This window comes from Palaemon carinicauda, chromosome 16, assembly GCF_036898095.1.
Source record: "Palaemon carinicauda isolate YSFRI2023 chromosome 16, ASM3689809v2, whole genome shotgun sequence".
Lineage (NCBI taxonomy): Eukaryota > Metazoa > Arthropoda > Malacostraca > Decapoda > Palaemonidae > Palaemon > Palaemon carinicauda.
Window position 1 is genome coordinate 121,746,193 of NC_090740.1, and position 25,173 is coordinate 121,771,365.

A 25,173-nucleotide genomic window follows, 5' to 3' on the forward strand; every position below is an offset into this window, starting at 1 on the left:
AAACGAATATATATCTCATGTCTAACTAATCTATATATTGCTAATACATGGTTCAGAAATGTTCAAACGGAACTTACTTATCATTTTATATATACATATTTCCAATACATCTGAATATTTTTAAAGATAATGAGAATAGCGAACAGTGAATTTAGTGTATTACAAGTTAATTAACATCACCTACCAAAACTTCAAAATAAAAAAAATAAAAATTTTATAAATTTTTGTCATGAAAACAGAAAAAGTTTTACCGTTACCTGAAATCTAAATTTGCATATGAAAAAATGTGATTACAGTGAGATTAACTTATTCTGAATGCGAACTAAAAAACTAAAATGTTTGCATCTCAAAATTATTTTTCATGTGTTACTGAATAGTGTAAAGGACATAAAAAGCGTAAAAAAAAAACGTAAAGGAATGTAAAGTAGGTCAATAAAAGGTCATAGAAAGTATAAAGGAAAGTAAATGAGGTCAACATATGTAGTTATCTTATTAAGAAGTTTTCCAGGCAGTACCCATATATCTATTGTTGCTCAAATGAAAGAAAAAAATATCCCCGAAATAATGACTCACGCGGACGCAGCTCAACATGAGCCGCATGACAGAACATAGGAGTAATTTTTTTTTTGTTTTTTTTTTTCTTTTAGCACATTGAGCCACAGCAGAGTGAAACCCATTAGAAGTCATGAAAATTATTACTAAAATAATGACCCACGTGATTTGCGAGCACAGCTCAACAGGTAGGCCTACCACTTTTCAGAAGAGAGGAGCGTTGATTTAATGTTAATTTTGCCAGCGCAATGAGCCATGGTGGAGCAAAAACCAATAGAAATTTTTTAATCATTGCCAAAATAATAACCCATGGGACTTCCTATTGCAACTCAACATTTACTGCTTGCCAGAGCATAGTAGCAATAATTTAATGTTAATTTTGCCCGCGCAGTGAGCCATGGGTGTAGCAAAAAAACATTAGAAATTGTTTTAGTTATTACCGAAATAATGACCCACAGAACTTGCGAGTGCAACTCAACATGTACCGCTTACCAAAACATAGGAAGTGATTTAATGTTTGTCAGCACAGTAACCCACAATGGAGCAAAAACCATTAGAACTGTAGCCGAGATCGTGAACCAATAATGTTCGATATTGTCAACTCACATTATCACCCATGCTGGAAATCGCCATTGTTCATGGAAGGTGTACTATCAATCCCTCTCTGACGAGTATTGACTAGTCTAAAAACTATTTGAAATAATGGATATATTTCAAGTCCTCTAAGGAATGAAACTCCAAATGTTAGTAGCCTTAAATTTGAGAAAGAAGCACATGAGTACCGCTCTCTTGTCTCATTCTCTGCAACTTCTGTTCATAGTTGAAGGCCATTGTTGGGTGCTCAGAAACTGAAAGTGGCCAATTCATGTAATATTAAACTGTTAGTAAATATTTTGGTTGAAATTTTTCGGTTTTATTATAGTTACGGACGGAAAAATATTTTGTACTAAAAAACAAATGTTTCTTATGGAAAAACGTCTGTTTTCTTTAAAAATGACACTTATTTTCATTACTAATAAAAAACTTAATTATATAAATAAATAATAATCAATGGAGTTATCAATAGGAGTTTGATGATTTTCTTTTTCCGCGAGCAAAGCAAGCTCATGGTGCAGCAAAAATTATTAGATTCCATAAAAAATAACCTTGTTCTTAGACGTTCTAATCAGTTTTTGGTTTATTTACTGCTGAAATGAATGTCAACTTCAGTGAAAGCACATTATTTTGGTTACACAAAAAAACTATTTTCTTTGTTCAACATGTTATTCCGTCTGTAAATATAATTTTACTAAAATTTCTCTCAATACTTAGAGATAACACAGTGACAGTTTTTATTCTAGTAATGAATATGACCATACATTCCACTTATTAAATACAGACATTTTCAAGAAATAGGACAAAAAATAGATCTCTGATACTGGAATGATTATATTTTTTAAATCAGCAAATATTTTGTTGGGCCTTATAAATGAATTTATGTAACCAAAGATTTAAGAGATGAACTATGTTTTTTTTCTGGATATTCTAATAGTAAGGTTTTTTTTTGTAGTTTTACATGTAGGAAACAGATAAATTAAATTTTGGGACGATTGCATATGATCTCTTTTCTAAGAAAAAAAAATATATACAGTGTATATATATATATATATATATATATATATATATATATATATATATATATATATATATTATATATATATATAATATACATATATATACATATATATATATATATATATATATATATATATATATATATATATATACATATATATACATATATATATATATATAAATATATAAATATATATATATATATATATATATATATATATATATATATATATATATATATATATGTGTGTGTGTGTGTGTGTGTGTGTGTGTGTGTAAATAAAAATAGCTTGACCCTCCAACTATGTTGCTATTGAATTCGTTTTACAAAAGGCTAGCACTATATACACAGCATTCTTTTTTTTTTCATGTTAAAGGGTTCCACTTAAGAAACCGAAGTGATTTACGGAATATTATATTCATTGCAACTGACTTCATCCACATTTCCGTGAAAGATGAGTAGGGATAAAAAGTGACCAGCATTGACAATTTAAAAGGGTTTCCCTGTTAACTATAAGAGAAAATGATACACTACTAGAGTTCAAAGAAAACGTGAAAGCTTGGCAGTCGATAGTAAACTTCAATTATATTTTGGTGTAGTAAAAATCGGTAGAGTTTTACTGTATTACAGATTCTCATTTCGAGCAGAAAATATATGTTTTCCTGTAGTAAATAACGTGGTTCGACCGAATTTGACCTTCATTTCAACCTTAAACAAACAACAACCAGTTCGACTAACTTCAAGAAGCCGAACTGGTTGTTGTTATTACGGCTGAAATGAAGGTGAAAACCGATTAAATCCCGTTATTTTCTACAGGAAAACATATATTTTCTGTTAAAAATTTAAATATAAGGTCTCTTGTTATATATTTCCTCTTAAAATTTTTAAATATAATGACTTGTTCAAATTCTGTGTCACTTTACGCATCAAGAACGTATGTACTGCAAACGCTAACATTAGCAAGGTTACGCAACATTACCAATGTTACGCTGCCATTGCTAACATTAGCAAAGCTATGCTAATATTAGCATGTGTATTTTAAAGCATTTTTCCATATACCATTTACACAATAAATAAAAAGGTACAAAATGGTACAGAACCTGACAAACCCACCTAACCTAATTTAGAAGTTTCCAGGTCACAATCACTAGCGGGGGGCAAGGCCCCGGACTCCTTCCCAGGTCATAACCCCTAGCCGGAGGCAAGGCCCCGCACCCCTTCCCAGGTCACAACCACTAGCCAGGGACAAGCCCCCGGACCCCCTTCCCAGGTCACAACCCCTAGCTGGGGGCAAGCCCCCAGAACCCCTTCTCTGGTCACAACCCCTAGCTGGGGGCAAGCCCCCGGACCCCCTTCCCAGGTCACAAACTTATACTGGCAAGAGGTAATGTTGAGCTGCGCACTCTAATAACATTAAAATTAAAGAAATGAATGACTTACATTTATGACCGGGACGTCGAAACTTGTGGGTCACGGGGGTGTTGAAACTGTGACGTCTTAATTCCGTACGGTAGCAAGGAACGGCACTTGGGACACCGTAAACGTTGGGGTATTACATCATGTGATTTAAGGAAATTATCAAAATTGGATGACGTATCAAAATAATCGCCATGAAATTTAGTAAATGCTTTTAAGTATGGAATACTGCAGCTGTTATAAGTTTCTGTAATTTCCTCCATCGCAAAATACGAAAAAAAAACTCAATTGAAATAACAATGACCTGACACTCGACAAAAGTTTCCACGGAAAAGGATTTGTTGGAAGGGGTATGTAGAAACCAGTAGAAGAGATAAGGGAAGGGGGTAGAGAAATATTATTAATCTTCATCCCTTGTGCAAACTTTCCATACGTATGGGTTCGTGATTGGTTAACGGAAAAACAACAGAGTCTAGAGAGTAAACATGAAGGAACTAGAATGAGAAACTTGTCCAGAGCAAGTATTTATGCGAAATAGGGGCGTGACAAGGTGATAACAAAATCTATAAAAGTATTATAGCATGATAAAATGGAATGTATGATAAATATTATTTAATGGGAATATAAAATGGAGTGATTTTATAAGGTATCGGATAATAAATTTTTACTTGACCCACAAAATAATGGTGCATGTTTAGCTACTTCTCTTCTCTTCCTACATTTCAGCTCGGCGAGTTACTCTTTCATCCTTTTCTTTTAAGACTATATAAGACAAAAACTTCTCACATAGTATACGTTGGGAGAGTCCATTATATATTATGTGATACTTTTTTTTCTTTATTTTAAACAAGGAAGCAAAAGTAAATTTTTTCAGATAAGACTATGAAGCACTAAGTAGAAGATGAGTGTAGAATTATTGAAATAAAAGCTCAAGATAGAGACGACTGGCGAAATCTATCCGAGGTCCTTTGCGTCAATAGGCCTAGGTGGGATGATCATGATTATTGCAATACTACCAAAGATATAAAACAATGAGTCAATTATAGCCACGGAAGGAAAAAATGGAAAGACTTGATGGAGTTAGTACTCTCGTCCATTAGGGACATCAACCTGTTTATGTCCCTAATGGACGAAAGTACTAACTCCAATCAAGTCTTTTTATTTTTCCTTCCATGACTATCATACATATATATATATATATATATATATATATATATATATATAGGTATATATATAAATATATATATATATATATATATATATATGTATATGTATACATATAAAACCATATATATAAAATGTATATAAATGTATATATATATGTATATATACACACACACACATATATATATATATATATATATATATATATATATATATATATATATATGTGTGTGTGTGTGTGTATATATTATATATATGTATATATATAATATATATATTATACATACATATATATATATATATATATATATATATATATATATATATATATATATATATATCATACATATACATGTATATATATTATATACATATATCATATACTGTATATATATATATATATATAAATATATATATATATATATATATATATATATATATATATATATATTATGTATATATATATGTATATATATATATTATATATATACATATATATATATATATATATATATATATATATATATATATATATATATACAGTATATATATATATATATATATATATATATATATATATATACATATATATTTATATATATATACAGTGGAATATAAATTCTACATTATTTCGTATCTTTTGATTGGTTATGGTGAGATATAAAAACATTGTTTATAGCGGCGAGAAAATCCTACCAAATAACAAAATGATAATGGTCAATGCTAAAAAGCGATAACTAACTGTTCGAAATCATTATCATAAAGATTACAAATTAATGTACACGAAGGGAAACTTATTCAACATGAATAATTCTTTAAAGCGCGAAGAATTAAAATTGGGAAAAAAATAAAAAAGAAAAAGATAAACACACATCCTCTTCCAGTATATAACTAGACGGCTTGAATCTTTAGACCAACTAAGTAAGATCTCATTTAACAGTAATTACTGCTCATTTCTCAGTAGACTTACACCAAGATACCTTAAGATAAAGGGGATAATCTGTTAGAGCACCTCTATTGCATTCTAGATCGTTTAGTCTAATTGGAAGAGCTTATGGGATTATTCACCGCTCTTAAATTCACTCATAAGATCAGTGTAACCTAAATGCAACTCATTTACATTACAGTAGTATGAAAACGATATGAGTAACTATAACCAGGCTTTATATGAGTTATCAGATCTCAGCATAACTGACTCATTGTTTTATATCTTTGTTAGTATTGCAATAATCATGATCATCCCACCTAGGCCTATTGACGCAAAGGACCTCGGTTAGATTTCGCCAGTCGTCTCTATCTTGAGCTTTTAATTCAATAATTCTACACTCATCATCTACTTAGCGCTTCATAGGCTTATCTGAAAAAAAATTTAGTTTTGCTTCCTTGTTTAAAAATAAAAGTATTACACAATACATATTAGGCTTTCATGCTTAACCTATACTAAAGTATACTATGTAAAGAGTTTTGGTGTTTTATACTTTTAAAAGACAAGGATGAAAGAGTAACTGGCTGGGCTGAAATGTAGGAAGAGAAGTAGCTAAACGTGCACCATTATTTTGTGGGTCAAGTAAAAATTTACTAAAATATAAGTTTAGTTCAGATGTTAGGATGTTGAAGTAGATCAGAAAATCTAACGGGACAGTAGATACTTTAATTTCAACATATAAGTGAAAAGTTGTGGGAAGTATTGACCAATGACAGCATTCATTGTCTTGATGTATAGGAAGTTGGAAGAGATATTATAAATGAGCAAGTGTGATTAAGAAATGCGAGGTTTAAGGAAAAGGAAATACAGTACATGTGGTGTAATTGCAGAGCAAATAGTAAAACTGTGTTCAGGTATACGGATATATACATTAGACATTTACCAAGAAAGCAAACAGACATAGAGCATTAAGGGGTAAAATTTATGAAAAAAATAACAGTTCTGAATTACTATTGTTATGGCTATTTTTAGCTAAGCTACAACCCTAGTAGCAAGATGTTATAAGCACAAGGGCTCCAACAGGGAAAAAATAGCTCAGTGAGGAAAGGAAATGAGGAAATAAATAAACTATATGAGAAATAATTAACAATTAATAAAATGTTTTAAAAACAGTAACCACATCAAAACAGATATTTCATATATAAACTATTAAAGACTTTTGTTACCCTGTTCAACATAAAAACATTTGCTGCAAGTTTGAAATTTTGAAATTCTACCAATTCAAATACCCGATTAGGAAGAACATTCCACAACTTGGTCACAACTGGAATGAAACTTCCAGAATACTGTGTAGTATTGACTGTTTAATAAGCAAAAAGAATCTCAGCACAAAAGCAGAAAAAAGAGAGATTTTGTGTGAAAGTACTATAGTCATAGGTCAATTGATTAAGGTTTTCAAATGATTTATATTTTGAAAGCTGGGAAAGCTGGGCATGAAGCGTGAGAGGATTAGGAGAAATGTTTAAAGGAGAAAGAGGAGAGAGGGATGAAGTCCTTTCTATGGAACAGTCGAGTGATAAACCCAAAGTAAAGGGAAAGGACTCAAGTGGCATTTGTGAAATAGAAACATTATAAAGATAAAAGCAGTGGTATTCAAATACTAAGCTTAAAAGTATTTTGAAATCGATTAAATTTAATAAAACGCTCAAGGGAATCTTTCAGTACAAAAAAAAAAAAAAAATACACCGAATGGTTCCAATGATACCTGCTAACATGTTCCAATAGATTCCTTATAGTTGGGACAGAGGTAGAAAATAATAATGTATTGATCAGTAATACAAAAAGTAAATCACTCGAAATTTAAACTTGAACTAGACCTTAGACTAAGGAAAGACACTTCAAAAAATTATTCAGTCACCTGTTTCACTAGAAATTGATTTATGAAAACATTCAATTTTTATGATTAATGGGCACTTAATATCACCTTTGAACTATGAACATAACCGCAAGTACTTATACGGTCATGTCATTTCTCATGCATTTTCTGAAGGACATACAATGATACTGTTTCTGTGTAATCATATAACAGTAACATTAACTGTGCTTCCTAACCTAGTCTTTGATTATTATTATTAATATTACTCTAGATTTACATGGAACTTGTCTATAAAAAAAAAAAAAACACATAGCAACTATTTTCGCAATACAAAATTTCAGATGTCATGAATACATTTTGTTTTTCATATATATATATATATATATATATATATATATATATATATATATATAATTTATATATATACAGTATATATACATATATATATATATATATATATATATATATATATATATATATATATTTAAATAAATATATATATATATGTATATATGTATATATAAATATATATATATATATGCATGTATATATATATATACATATATATATACATATATATATATATATATATATATATATACATATATATATATATGTATATATATACATATATATATATATATATAATATATATATATATATATATATATATATATATGCATATATATAACCATGTATATATATAAATACATACATATATATATATATATATATATATATATATATATATATATATATATATATGTATATATATATATATATATATATATATATATATATATATATATATACATATATATATATATATATATATATATATATATATATATATATATATATATATTGAATTAATTCATAAGAATGAACAAGCTATTATATAAGGTTCTAAAAATGAAACACTTATCACCTAAGTGCATTAATTATTAGGACAACTTGTGATATGGTAGTGTGATTAAAGCATCCTATGCAATGCTATGTTTTGTAGCCAATGTTTGCTATATTTCTCATACTCCTGATCAGTTAAAACCTAGCGTGTCAAATTTTGACTCATGTCAATGACTTAAAGATCCCAATGAGTATCATCATTTGTTATTAAATTAAAAAGAAAAATGTAAATGATATTAAGAATTTTTATTTGAACTCCTTGACGTTAAAAGTAAAGTTGTGCCTATCGTTTGATTTAAATTATTTTCTCAAGTACTTTCTCTTTGACTAACGAGATATTTATTCTTTTTTTGCTTCTATTACTTACATTTATAAATTCTATACATAATATGTGAAACTATATGATAAGTGAGAGACAAGTTCATCAGCTACGTAGTTAAATTCAATTATAAGTTTTAACTTCGGTAGGTAGCGTTTAAAGGAATTAAGTAGAAACTTTTACAAAACATCCTTATTTTTCTTCAAGATTACTTTAAATTCTTTCTACATTTGTATATAATTTCGGAGAATTTTGGATATTGTCTGTATTTTTTGTTAAAGATTACTTCAGATTCTTACTACATTTATAAATAATTTCGGAGAATTTTGGATATTGTCTGTATTTTTTGTTAAAGATTACTTCAGATTCTTACTACATTTATATATAATTTCGGAGAATTTTGGATATTATCTTAATTTTTTGTTAATGGTTACTTCAGATTCTTACTACATTTATATATAATTTCGGAGAAATTGGGATATTGTCCTAATTTTTTGTTAAAGATCACTTCAGATTCTTACTACATTTATATATAATTTCGGAGAATTTTGGATATTGTCTTAATTTTTTGTTAATGGTTACTTCAGATTCTTACTACATTTATATATAATTTCGGAGAAATTGGGATATTGTCTTAATTTTTTGTTAAAGATCACTTCAGATTCTTACTACATTTATATATAATTTCGGAGAATTTAGGATATTGTCTTAATTTTTTTTAATGATTACTTCAGATTCTTACTACATTTATATATAATTTCGGAGAATTTTGGATATTATCTTAATTTTTTGTTAATGGTTACTTCAGATTCTTACTACATTTATATATAATTTCGGAGAATTTTGGATATTGTCTTAATTTTTTTAATGATTACTTCAGATTCTTACTACATTTATATATAATTTCGGAGAATTTTGGATATTGTCTGTATTTTTTGTTAAAGATTACTTCAGATTCTTACTACATTTATAAATAATTTCGGAGAATTTTGGATATTGTCTTAATTTTTTTTAATGATTACTTCAGATTCTTACTACATTTATATATAATTTCGGAGAATTTTGGATATTGTCCTAATTTTTTTTAATGATTACTTCAGATTCTTACTACATTTATATATAATTTCGGAGAATTTTGGATATTGTCTTAATTTTTTTTAATGATTACTTCAGATTCTTACTACATTTATATATAATTTCGGAGAATTTTGGATATTGTCTTAATTTTTTTTAATGATTACTTCAGATTCTTACTACATTTATATATAATTTCGGAGAATTTTGGATATTGTCTTAATTTTTTGTTAAAGATCACTTCAGATTCTTACTACATTTATATATAATTTCGGAGAATTTAGGATATTGTCTTAATTTTTTTTAATGATTACTTCAGATTCTTACTACATTTATATATAATTTCGGAGAATTTTGGATATTATCTTAATTTTTTGTTAATGGTTACTTCAGATTCTTACTACATTTATATATAATTTCGGAGAATTTTGGATATTGTCTTAATTTTTTTAATGATTACTTCAGATTCTTACTACATTTATATATAATTTCGGAGAATTTTGGATATTGTCTTAATTTTTTTTAATGATTACTTCAGATTCTTACTACATTTATATATAATTTCGGAGAATTTTGGATATTGTCCTAATTTTTTGTTAAAGATTACTTTAAATTCTTTCTACATTTGTATATAATTTCGGAGAAATTGGGATATTGTCTTAATTTTTTGTTAAAGATTACTTCAGATTCTTACTACATTTATATATAATTTTGGAGAATTTAGGATAATGTCTTATTTTTTTCAATGATGACTTCAGATTCTTTTTACATTTATATATAATTTCAGAGAATTTATGATATTGTCTTAATTTTTTGTTAATGATTACTTCAGATTCTTTGTACATTTATATATAATTTCGGAGAATTTGGGATATTATCTCAATTTTTTGTTAAAGATTACTTCAGATTCTTTCTACATTTATTTATGATTTCGGAGAATTTGTGATATTGTCTGAATGTTTTGTTAATGATTACTTCAGATTCTTACTACATTTATATATAATTTCGGAGAATTTGGGATATTGTAAAATGTATTCAAATCTCTTCTCACCAAAAAAGCAGGTACATAATAAGATTTCTAGCTTAAAGAAAATCCTTTTTGTCGTTGAGTGCTGAAAGAGCTTATTTTGGTTAAAGTTTTTGCTACTAAAAAGGGAGCTTAGAATTCAAGGATGAAAAGTTATGATAGAGCTTAGCACTAAGAAGGTGACTGGAAAAGAGATTTTTGTTTTTGTTTTTTGCAGATGATTTTTGTGCTAAAATGGGCTAAGGGGAAAGTTAGAAGAAAATAAGCAAAACCTCAATTGATTTACTTAAAAGTTATTTATAATTTCAGTAATTTAAATAACAATAATGATAGTAATTTAAAAAAAGAAAATATAATAATAATAATAATAATAATAATAATAATAATAATAATAATAATAATAATAATAGTAATAATAATAACAATAAAATAATAACAATAACATTAACAATAATAATAATAATAATAATAATAATAATAATAATAATAATAATAATAATCATTATTATAATTATCATTATTATTATTATTATTATTATTTCCAATAACAATGACTGAAATTTTTAATAACATTAATAAAATTATAAAAAATCATTATTGTTATTGAAATTACTGAAGTTAACATTATTAATTTACATCATCATTGTTGTTATTAGTATTATTAATATTTGATTAATTATTGAAATCAGATCTAACCATGCAAAAAATAAATAAATAAATAAATAAATAATTGCCATAAATCTAACGGTTCATGAGTGCTTAGAAAAAATTGAAACCTATTCTACCTAAAAAGACTTTTATGGTTTGGTCTTTTTTTTTTCTATGTGGTAGTGGAATCGAAAGAGTTAAAACCTTTCATAAAAAGGGTGAAATAATAATTTAAAAAAGGGGGGTTTCATAGAAGAGAGACAAAGTAAAAATAAGTGTTCGGTAATTAAGGCAAATTGAAATCAGGTGGGAGAATAATGAATATTGGTAAAGATTGTGAAAAGGTAATTTCTATTAATTTGCATACGTATCTATAAATGTATGTAAAGGGATCAGAAAAAAATTACAAAAACAGTTGAGTAACAAAACAGGAAAAAAGTAGAGTTAACAGAATGTGTGCCAAAGAGAAGTGGGTAGCATTATTTCCATATTGATATAACTTGGGAATATCTTAAGTGATTTGAATAAGCTTTCTCTGTGGAAATGGGTTATGACGATTGAATAGATCAAGCAAAATGTTAAAGCTATTTAAAAGAGTATTCACAATACAACGTATTCTACAATAAGAATTCATGCAAAGAGAAATTGGGGAAACCGAGACCTTGCATTATTTTTCATATAGGTTTAAAGGCCACTCATGAATGGCAGAGGCAAGATACAGTAACATTGCCCTATCAAGCAGGACAATGCCCTAGAGACTGACCATATATACATGATCAGCGCCCAAGCCCCCTCTCCATCCAGCTAGGACCAAGGAAGGCCAGGCAATGGCTGCTGATGACTTAACAGATAGACCTACAGGCTCCCCCAACCCCACCATCCTTAGCTCACAAGGATGGTAAGGTTGCAGACACTAATGGCACTAACGAAACTGAGCTGGACTCGAACCCCCGACTGGCAAACACCAGGCCGAGACGTTACCAATCAGGCCACAACAACAATATTTTTGAGTTGGTTTTCTCAGATGGTAACAATGAATAACAATTGGCTTGTGAGTAAGTCTTTTGTTTATAAGTTTTAGGAGATAGCATGAGAATAAGACTAGAAAGCTTTTATTTGGTGAAAGATGAATTAGAAATTAAATGTCTTGTTGTGGTCAAAGACAATTATAGCAGGGGTTCTCAACCTTTTCTCCCGTTAAGTACCGCCTGAGTTATAAGACAATTTACCGGAACCACTAGTAATCTAACATTAAGAATAATAGTAATTTAATTCTTAACTATATAGGGTATTATTAAGATGAAACGTTGATATTCCAAATATTTTACAAAGCTACCACACGTGCAGGAGTGAAGCAATATTTCCTTTATCCAACAAATCTGAACTTCAGTGCTTTGAAGAGTTCGAGGTGCAGTATTAAGCAGGTAGAATTGTAGGTCAGTCTCCCTATTAAGCCATGATTGGTGTCTAGTTTTCCTGTTCAACGGTCAGGACGCCAGGAAACCTCAAATCAATCAATCCTGTCCAATAGAGTTGAAAATCCTTGCTCACACAAATAATAAATAGAGAACATCAATAGAGTTCATCACTATATCAGATAAAGCTGGGTAAATCTCACTCATTTGGTCAGGGAAAGGATTTCAAATGTATCTTTAGCCAAAGATTCGTTCATCAAATCTACGAACTCTTCTTAGGTGTTATCTGGGAGAATATGCAGAATTACAGTGAATGTGTTTCTAATAAATTTTGATTCTAATCTCTCTCTCTCTCTCTCTCTCTCTCTCTCTCTCTCTCTCTCTCTCTCTCTCTCTCTCTCTCTCTCTCTCTAAGCATATTTAACTATTTAGAATATTTTCTCGTCAGCCAGCTGGGGGTTCGTGAGCCCCAGGTTAAGAACCCTTGAATTAGAGGAAGGGTATGGGATGGAATATTGTGAAAGCTGTATTCGAAGCTACTACCTTAAGCCAAAAAAAATTGTCTATAAAAATTTAGCTTAAATTGATTCAAAGAAATGAGCTATACTCAAATACTTTAGCACACTTTAGTGCATCACCTAAATGATCTAGAGGCTAATGACTTTATATTTCGTTTACTTCAGCTGTTTAGAAAATATTTTAAGGGAATAAGAACAGGATACTTGAAAGCAAAATGAAGGAATAGATCTTAAAGGCTAGATTTTTCCGTATGTTTATGGCCATCTAATTGGTAATTCCAGGCAAATGGAACTGGATTTATTTTTGTTGTTGTGGAGGGATGCTTGCTAAAAAGCATATTTACCTGACAATCTTGAGAAAAATAGGAAAGCTAGTTCTGATTTTTTTTTCTTTAGTAATATGATGATCGCCAGTGTATATCCTTCCTTCTGACACCTTTATCCTCTATTAAAAAGATTTTTTTTTTCTTTTCAGAATAAATGAGTGGCGTCTTACTACTCGTCGACAATGTCCACCAATTTGAATATCAAATCCTATAGAAGAAATACTAGGTAAGTACTGAAAGGACCTTTTTTCGAGGAATTCGTGTGTGGGTTGCTGCATAGCTGCAGGCTGAAATTTCTTTTGTATATATGCTCTAGGTTTAAACATGAAATAGCATTTAGTTTTAATAAGAAAGAAACTTGAAGACAAAAATTATTAAACTTTATGTAGATATTTGGAATTTACCTTTTTCTTCATATGTCATATGTTTACGATGAAGTGTTTAAAGAGCCACAAAATGAAATAAAAAGATGACATTACAAAATGTTGAGAAAAGCATTTCGGAAAAGTAGTATGTCCCCCAAAAAAAAAAAAAAAAAAAAAAAAAAAAAAAAAAAAAAAAGGAATTTGTGTCCTTAAAGGAATGTTATTAATTAATTCCAATAATTCTTTCGTAGGCGAGCTTAATTAGAATTGAGAATAAAGATTTATTTTAATCACTCAGACCTCAGGACACTATTTCAATCATATACAAAATTAATATTAAAAAATAAGCACACTAAAGTCCCCAACATTTCAAATGCTACCACCTAAACATCTTTTAGAAGTGGATCTTTTTTTACTTCCAAGACACTGAATAGTCTGGCATATTCCCTACATAATCTCTTTTCTCATCACATATCTGACAATAATAAAATGCTATACCTTATCTCGTCATCTTGATGGGTAGTTCAGTATCTATTTGCTCGTATATTAAGGGTATATAGACTGTTTAGCAATGGTAAGTAGCTTTTCGTAGAGAAGGACACCACCGTCCACCTACTAAAGCCAATCTTTCATACCACGATCTTCCACGGTTTTATGCTATAGTTCTCTTATTTGGTGGTATTATTAGGTACATACATATTCCAATTTTCTTTTCTCTACTTTTTGTTTTTCAGATAGAATATTGGGTCGGTTTATTTCAGGTGTTAAAAAAGTCTGATTGTCAGTTAAAAAGATGTAATTTATTTATACTTTTTCTATGATCTTCGTTTTCAAAACAATAAACAGCATATTTCCAAGATATATAATTACATTTATGTATTTACTCTTATCAGTAATTCATTTCCCCTTTTAGAGCTTAATTTGTACTTATTAATTTTCCCTACCGGGGTACTTTCTCTATTGGAATACATTGGCTAATAGAATTTCAATTTTCATTTAGTAGTAAAGAGCAAACACCTTGATAGATGCTTATAGAGACGAACAAATAGATAATAAAAACTAATATTTAAATGACATGAAAAAAATTTATTCAGAGGGAATATTGTTCTTCCAAACAACATTTGATCATTTAGAGAAGGCCAGATTTGGTTATTAATCAATGAAGTTTTGCTGAAGTCGAAATTGTTAAAATATCAACTGGTCATAAAGAGGTATTTATTCTTCTACTGAGTAATAGGACTTATCATAATTAACCAGATAAGAGCAATAACAATATAATACAACATATACAGTAGTACCAAACTTTAGCAGTAGGTGATTATCTGCATACGAAAGTAGACACCCAGTTATATAATGTATATATGAATATGAATTTATATATATATACATATATATATATATATATATATATATATATATATATATATATATATATATGTATATATATATACATATATAAATATATATATATACATATATAGGGTACGTATATGTATATGTATATATACATATATATATATATATATATATATATATATATATATATATATATATATATAGTTCGTATACATATATAAATATACACACACGTATATATATATATATATATATATATATATATATATATATATATATATATATATATACTGTATATATATATATACTGTATATATATGTATATGTATATATATGTAAATATGTATATGTATATGTATATATATATATATATATATATATGTATATGTATATATATGTATATATGTATATGTATATATATATATATATTTATATATATATATATATATATATATATATATATATTTATATCTATCTATCCATCTATATATATATATATACAGTATATATATATATATATATATATATATATATATATATATATATATGTATATGTATATATATATATATATATATATATATATATACTGTATATATATATAGATGGATAGATAGATATAAATATATATATATATATATATATATATATATATATACATATATATATATATATATATATATATATATATATAGCCTATATATATATATATATATATATATATATATATATATATATGTATATATATATTTCTTTTATATTTTCACTCATGTTCATTATCAGAGCATAGGAAGTGACATAGGGCGTGATTGCATTGAGGCTCTATGCATCCCGTGGTGCCAGAGGATTAGGTAATTAAGTAAATAATTAACCTGCCCATTATGCAACGAAATAGTAATTTTGCTTTAATTTTCACTGGGTATTAATACCTTTTATTTATATTATTCCTCAATTTTAGCTAGTAGACATATTTCAATATTATTCGTAGCATGAAATCCTTCTTAATTTGGTAAAAAAAAAAAAATATTTTATATTTTGACCAAGGAAGCGAATCTCCCCAATATAATAAAGAGTAGGTCTCTCTCTCTCTCTCTCTCTCTCTCTCTCTCTCTCTCTCTCTCTCTCTCTCTCTCTCTCTCTCTCTCTCTCTATATATATATATATATATATATATATATATATATATATATATATATATATATATATATATATATGTATATGTATACATATATACATACATATACATATATGTATATAAATATATGTATGTACGTATGTACAGTATGTATATACATATATATATATATATATATATATATATATATATATATAAATATATATATATATATATATATATATATATATATATATATATATATATATATATGTGTGTGTGTGTATATATACATATATATATATATATATATATATATATGTGTGTGTGTGTGTGTATATATACATATATATATATATATATATATATATATATATATATATATATATATATATATTTCTTTTAGGTCACGCTTAGCCCTTACCATCCCTCAGGTAAGGGGGGGGGGGAAAGAGACAGAGTATTCATACCCTGTTGAGAGAGGCGTGCGTGTGTGCATAGCTATGTAAATATTTAGCCTTCATTTTATGATGGGTCGCGTGCACTAGTTATAAAGTGGTCGATGGCGTCAGTTGTTTTGTTGTAGGGGAGCCATCTTCGGGAAAGGTATGTATTCACCCCTGTCTGTTTGTTAGTTTATTTATGTTTTCGTTTGTTTGTGAGCAACTTTACACAAATACTACTGTAGCGGTTTTGATAAACTTAATAATCATGTTGGGCATGACCCAAGTATGAATCTGTAACATTTTGGATAAAGTACTTCAAGTACAAGTATGTAGTAATCCTTTGAAAAATATAAATCGCAATGTAAAGTAAATGGAAAATATTTTTCAGCTTATTATTTAGTTTGTGAAAAACCTCACGGAAGCACTACTGAACCAATATAAACGAACCGTGGGGTTTCACCCTAAGGTAAATTCGTTAGATTTTGAAGTAAACACATCGAAGTACAAGTATTGAGTTAAGAGTGAAAGTGGCGAAGATATGCTCTCTACTGAGTGTCCTCTAGTCTTTTTTCTATTTTATTCTAATGATTGTATCCATGTGAACCCAGCTACTGAGGGGGGAAAGCCAGCCTCAACTTGGTGCCAGTCCCAAGCCCGGGTAAATGGGGAGGGTTGGCGGCAGGAAAAGGCATCCGGCCATGAAAAATTAGCCAAAACCAATATGGTCAGTGGAGATTATGAGATTAACCGATGATGAAGAGTGGGACATAGGTAGATGGAGAACGCTGGCCAGAAACATCGACCCCACATAAAAGTGGGAAAAGATGCAGACAAAAAAAGAAGAAAAAAAAAGGAAAAAAAGTGTATATGTGAGTTTGAACCTCAGCTGTTTCCACTTTAAAAAGTTATCCATCTATAAACAGCTGCACTCTTTAACAGGTCAGCTTTAAGGCATTCCACAGGGCAGAATAGTAATCTATTGAGGACCCTAAGTGCAAGACTTTATCCAAAAACCAAGAAATGGTTTAGGGGGGGGGGAGCGTTTGGTTTTAATTTATCACTAACGTTTAAAACGCTTCCAGAAGACTAAAATTACTGCCAGATCTTTGAAAAGACATTATCTAAAACGTTTAAAAGACTCCAATTTACCTCAGGAAGAAATGGTAAAGCAATTAGATATCAAAAGTGTATATTACATTTTCTAGGTGAAAGATAAAGAGAACTGCCTACAACTATACCGCGAACATATTGTTATCTGATTCTGGATAAGGCACAAGATTATTGAGACGTTTTCGATTCTAGGAAACCCTTTCCCAAGACTTACAGAATTCCTTATTTATGTCTTGCTCTTTCATCACAGTTTTCCTTATTTGATCTGGGCAAACCTTTGGAAAAAATGAGAAAATAAAATTATTACCCTGGGTAGGAATTAAATTGACCGGCTTACTAAGCTTGTTATATCTGATATAGAAGATTCTTCGAATAACGCACCGACGTTTTCAATCTGACAAGTGCCTTATGGTAGGTCTGGGTAGGCAGGGAGGGACAGTTTAAATGAGTTCCCATACCATCCAATCACGTCTTCGGGATGTAGGGGAGTGTAGCGGACAGCCACTGACAAGAAGAGGTTTCTGCCAAAGGGTACTCGTGACAGACGAAGGTAAATGATTAGTAGAAGGAGCTCCGAGATAAGGTTCTCTCTATCCAAGTCGTTTACTACTTTCGATTTAGCAGCTGATCAACAGAATTTGCTTTAATTAATATTCAAATGTTAGGTCTTTGAGAATTTAATTATAATTCGTCCCATTGGCAAAGGGGATAGAGATTTCAATCCAATCCTCAGATCGACCAGACTTATGCAAATCTCCTCTTTCGTAGAAGATGGAGGAACTAAAATGCATACTTTTCGGATGTCAAAATAGTATATACATCTTTTTTAATAGCCGATGATTTTACAGACAATGGAACTAAGCTTGTCAATTCTCTTCTAGACTCAATAACAGCAAGTCATATGTTTTCAAGACTCTTTACAGACATTTCTTGATATATATATAATGTATTCTAGGCATTTAAAAGTAGAACATATCTCTTTCAATAATCTACTACTTTCTCTCTTAAAATAAATTATGATAGAAAGTATTTACCGAATCCATCGGCTTCAAAGTACATAGTTGATTTTTTCAGAATAAATTACCAGTCCGTCAAAAGTATAACCCAGATTGTTGGTATCTTGCTAATCGAACCAATATCAGTTCGACTCTCTCTCTCACATATTTGGTTTGTAAACATAACGTTTCATCTTACCCCATCCAATCCCCTGGCTATAAAAGTAAGGACATCGTAGAATAGTCTATCAACTCCGATTGTTTGGAGTTCATAAAAAAGAATATCCCGCGTAGGGGGCAGTCGACTACATTGAGACGAGGTTGGCCGGGGAGACAGCAGAAAGAAACAGGAATACAAATTCTGATACGAATCACTTTATTCTAAGACAATAGGTTAGCATTCATGGGATAAGTATGCTGCTCGTAGTTTCAATGAACGCATTTCAATGCAAACATTACAGTGCATTTGTATATAAAGTTTTTTTTTATGTCGATATATCCATATACAGTATATATTTTTATTAAAATTTACGTGTATAGATATATATACACACATGCATATATATATATATATATATATATATATATATATATATATATATATATATATATATATATATATATATATATATATAAATATATATATATATATATATATATATATATATATATATACATATATGTATAAACATATATGTACATATATGTACATATATATATATATATATATATATATATATATATATATATATATATATATGTGTGTATGTATGTATAAATATGTATATGTAAATGTATATATGTATATACATATATATATGTATATATATACATATATAAATGTATATATATATATATATATATATATATATATATATATATATATATATATTTATATAAATATATATATATATATATATATATATATATATATGTATATATATATATATGTACATATATATATATGTATTCGTAATCATATATAAATGTTAGTGTGTGTGCAAGAGCACCATATTATTTTGCAGTGCTTAAATGCTTTGATGGACCTCACATAGCCCGTTATAAAAGTACAAAAAAACATCAGATATATGATTAAAATCTCTATGTAAATGTTGTTTCAACATAGTTTTTACATAACGTAATTGGGAATAAATAAATAATTTCTTTGACATAGAGTCAGACGATATAATACGAGAAACAGAGAGAACTTGAATTTCTCAGTAACGCATTAAATTATCCCTCCAAAAAGGTTATTAACTGTAAAATAATTTGTTAGCATTAAAATTAGGAGGAATAAAGAAAATCTATTTTCTATAGAATTAATAAAGAATAATAAACAACTTTTAAAAAAAGAAATTAGTACCAAGGGTAAATTAGTAAGATTAGAAAGTACTAAATTTATGAGCAAATTTTAAGTATTCATATGCTTACACCTATATTAAACACTTATTCTTCTTTATATCATCTGATATATAACTGAAATATTTGGAACATTAATAAAACAATAGGTATTAAGATGGAATATTATTATTATTATTATTTTTATTATTATTATTATTATTATTATTATTAATATAAGCTAAGCTACAACCATAGTTGGAAAAGCAGGATACTATAAGCTCAAGGGTTCCAATAGGGAAAAATAGCCCATTGAGGAAAGGAAATAGGAAAATAAACTACAAGAGAAGTAATGAACACTGAAAATAGAATATTTTAAGATCAGCAATATTAAATTATATCTTTAATATATAAACTACAGTATATTAACTTAATAGGTTGCAAAAAAATATTAACGTGAAATAGAAATACGTTTAATTAACACAGCCTCTATTGGACTCAAGCATTCAATAAAGGTGATGATCGATTCTACGATACGTAATCAAGATTAAAACTTACCAAGATATCTATCTCTTATTCAAGTTTTGATTTTAAAAACTATAACGTTTGAGGGCACAGGCAGGTCGTGAGAAAGAAGGCTGATTTAGAAGAAAATAGATAACTATATCTGGGCCCGCCATCAGCAATATTCGGGTCGGGTGTTTTGCATGTGTCCGGTAGTAAGTTCAGGATATTGGAAAGGAAATGAAGCAGCAGCTGTGTGGCAAGCGAAATGTTGGGGGTCTCGCGAAGATTAGAAAAAGCGTAAACAAGTAACCAGAATGCCAACTCATCGTTATGGAGAAATGCTGGTTTAGCTTTTGATATTGCAATAATTCTCCCCCTAGTCTCTGGGAAAAGGAATTTGTCGCAATGCTGTCATATCTTGAAAGGAGTTATTAAACCGTTTAAAGTGTTTTATGGCATTGTGTGGAAGAAGAACAAACTTCTTGGTAAAAGGGGAAATCTTAACGATGAGAACAATGAGATATCATCATGAGGGGAAATACACAAATGAATATTAGAGAAGAAATAGATATCATCAGACAAAGAAATCCAAGAGGTTAATTCTTATGATTTTTCTATGTAATATTGCACTGGAAGATAATGGAGGAGCTAGAGCGAACGATATTAATATAATAAATTAATGGTGTAATTCAAAATAGCATAAAATGCTCTGTTGACCATTTTTACTTCTCTCTATGTAGTCCCTATCCTCAAACTTTCTGTATAGTCAAGGCAGAAAATTGAGAACGCCAGTTAGAAAACAACATGCTAGAAATATCGTTGTTTTTAAATTATTTTGTTGTTGCTGAATCCATTTCTCTCAGTTACCCAGCTGTAAACGTTGTTGTTCAGTCATTAACATAGATTGATTTCCATATATGCATATAAGTCTCGAATACTGGAAATAGCTGTGATTAAGATTATAATCAACTTATAAATGCGAAGAAATCTTTATATGCATTTTATACATCTTACCATACTGCAATCATGATAAATTTCCTAGTTTGCGTAATTTCCATATATCAGCAATTGGGTAAAATCCAGTAAATGGAAGTTGAATAACGGAAAATTAATAAATGCAATGAAATAATATATATTGAATGTTTTTTATTTTTATTTTTTTAAATCCACGGGGTAGTGCATAGTGCACAGGAATAACAGCTTAGTTGTTCATACGGGTTTCACGGGAGATTCTGCGCTTGCAAGATGCATTACAGGGGTTTAGTTGTTAGGAGATGAACCATGAAAGATATGTCTTATTGTACTCATGAGCAATGAAGCCATCAAATTTTTCAAGAACTGGCACATATCTGCTAGTTAATGATCACCTAATTACCACTAGGACTGTCATAACAATCCAACATCACATTAATTCTCTGGAACTATTTTCCAATTCAAAGAATGCTTTTAGGAAACACATCTGCAAGGTCTCCAAAGGTTTTTCTTGCTTATGATTTCCCAATTGACCATCAGTGGCCATCATTGGTTTCTTCTGTAGGTTATTGGCTTCAAGGTGATAATTACATGGAATGCCAGTGGTCAGGATCTTAGAAAATGTTAAATTTCAGTCTGCATTTAACCATCCTATAACTTATGCCAAAAATAGGGGGATTGGAAAGAATTGCAATATATTATAGTTTATGTTGATTGGGCATCCTGCTTCATATGCATTGATGAGGCACTGAATGATGTTTCTATCAAGCCTGGAACACATATTATAGTTGATGTTACCTGGGCATCCTGGTTCATATGCATTGATGAGTCGCTGAAGGATGTTTCTATCAAGCCTGGAACATTTTTTGTCTTTCCATTTTTAGTATCTGATTGTTACACTATATACATAGAAGAAAATCTCAAATACCTGTCCAGTTTCCCTTTATCCATGAAAGGGACTCCTCTTTTCTCTAAGGGTATCAGACTCTCCTTGACAGATGCATCCAGATGATCTTGCCCTTCATTTAGAGCATTCAATGGGTGATATTTGATTTCCTTGATGGCTAAGCCTTTCATAGATTAGGTTATGAAAGGGTCATGAGCGTTCACGCAGGCTTTTGAATGTTTGTAGGGGACAATTGAAAATACTAGTTATTTCAGGATTTTGTAATAATTCAATTAAGGTTGTACGAGTCAATGAGCCCTAAGCCAATTGCAATTTTAAGAATGCCAATTAGAATCAATCTGCCACATACGCAAACCCACACACTCAGAAAAAGAGAGAGAGAGAGAGAGAGAGAGAGAGAGAGAGAGAGAGAGAGAGAGAGAGAGAGAGCCTTACCTTACCTTACCTTATTGCCTTATTCTATGTTTGGGTTCCCCCAGGTCCCTCAGTGTGAGGCACCTCGTATATCCACCAGAGAGTTGCTAATGCATCTTCCGGTGTATTTTGCATTTTCCAGTCTTGGATGGTCTGGGATGCAGAGAGAGAGAGAGAGAGAGAGAGAGAGAGAGAGAGAGAGAGAGAGAGAGAGAGAGAGAGGGGGGGGAAGGTGCCGTAATTGCAGATATTATATATTCTAAATAAATGTGTAAAAAAAAAAACACTGCAACCTATATATAATACAAAAGTAAACCTGTTACTATTTCCAGAATTAGGGTTACAATAGCAATGATATTGATTAGGTGTTTGGATAATTCATTAACAAATGTAATGCGATACAGAAGTACTGAAGGCAGTTTTTAAAGATTTATTAATGTAAACCCTAGAAATCTATGGACAGCATAACACTTATGCATGTTAGAAAGGATACACAAATAGATAAACCACAACCCGCAAGAAAGAATGAGTAACCTATTTGTGACAGTGATACGTAATAAAAGCCGTTGTTGTTGTTTTATATTAGGCCAGGCACGGGCTCTTGTACAATTGCAGCTTGTAGGTATTGTTTTTTTTTTTTGGGGGGGGGGGCGGGGGGGGGGGTCGGTTTATAGGTGATTTAGGTTATGGGATAATCTGCAACTTTTATTTGTAGGTGGTTTGGGATAGGATGTGGGTCAAGGATGTTCGGCAGCTTGCTTTTCTTACTTTAGAGGTGCCTTAGGCCTTGGCCCTAGCCTCTTTTTGGTCAAAGGAAAGGAAGAAGGTGGCGGAGGGGAGGAGGCCTCCTTCCCAAAAGAGCTCACTGACTCCCGTCGTTTAGTTGGAGAGAAAGGGGTAGAGCAAGTAGAAAACTTCCTTTTTAGCTTGAGCTAAAGTTTTTAGGATGAGCAATAGTATAAAGTTTCAGCTGAGTAGGAGAGAGCTGAAAATGAGAAATTGGTTAGCGAGTATGAGTGGTAGAGAAAAGGTGGAATAAACAATCCTGTACCTGAAAATATAAGAACAAAAATTAAAATAAAATTTTGATTACTTATAGTGGTCATGAAGACGTCTACGTGCTTTCAGATTTAATTTTTAGTTGCATTGGGGGGGGGGGGGGTTGACTCCTGAAACTTCAATAAAGAAAGAAGAGAGATTGTAAGAGGAAGAGGACCTAGAAGTAGGTTAAACCTGGTTTAAATTAGGTTACTTAAGTTCAAACTGGTGCTGGTATTACGTTATCTAGGGGGAAGGTGGCTGCGAAGAAAGGCTGAGAATGTATCACCATTAGCAATAACTTGTTTTACAATTGTTGTCGCAGTTACAGGATTATCAGGGTTAAAATCCTGTCTTAGTAGGTTCGTTTCTGGGCAGTTCAATAGATGGTGTTGCAGAGGTTCGTCAGTTAGTTTCTGACGGTTGTAGCACAGTCTTTCAGGTCTCTGTTGAGTTGCTAGCCCTCTTCGTTATCCATGGTGATTTGCCAGTTGCACAGATATCCCAGTCGCAGTCTGCAAATGATAACTGGAACTTGGCGGGGGATTTTTCTTGCTAGTGGGTACGGGGTTAGGTTTGTTGCTTCGATGTACCATTTGGCTGATCTGGATCCACCAAGGAAGACTCGCCTTACTTCACTTGTCATTTGCATGTTGCAAAAGGCTGTCATTCGATCTTGATGGTTTTCAGTGAAGGTTGAAGTGGGACACTGATTGTCTGGCCCATTAGGGCAGATTTGGCTAGGTGATCGGCCTCCTCATTGCCAGTGATTCCAGTGTGACTTTGGATCCATCAAGTAAATTGTTAAACATAGAATTCGGAAGGGCATATT

The 25,173-nt window shown here is 29.9% G+C and overlaps 1 protein-coding gene across 1 annotated transcript in view; it reads left to right on the forward strand.

Annotated features, from left to right (window-relative positions):
* Nucleotides 1-3,060: 3,060 nt before the first annotated feature.
* LOC137655534 (uncharacterized) overlaps nt 3,061-25,173 on the forward strand; it is a 23,758-nt gene continuing 1,645 nt past the window's right edge. Inside the window, exons 1-3 of the mRNA XM_068389430.1 lie at nt 3,061-3,101; nt 3,393-3,551; nt 5,967-6,019. Coding sequence (XP_068245531.1) covers nt 3,061-3,101; nt 3,393-3,551; nt 5,967-6,019 — 253 coding nt within the window. The remainder of the gene's footprint in view (nt 3,102-3,392; nt 3,552-5,966; nt 6,020-25,173) is intronic.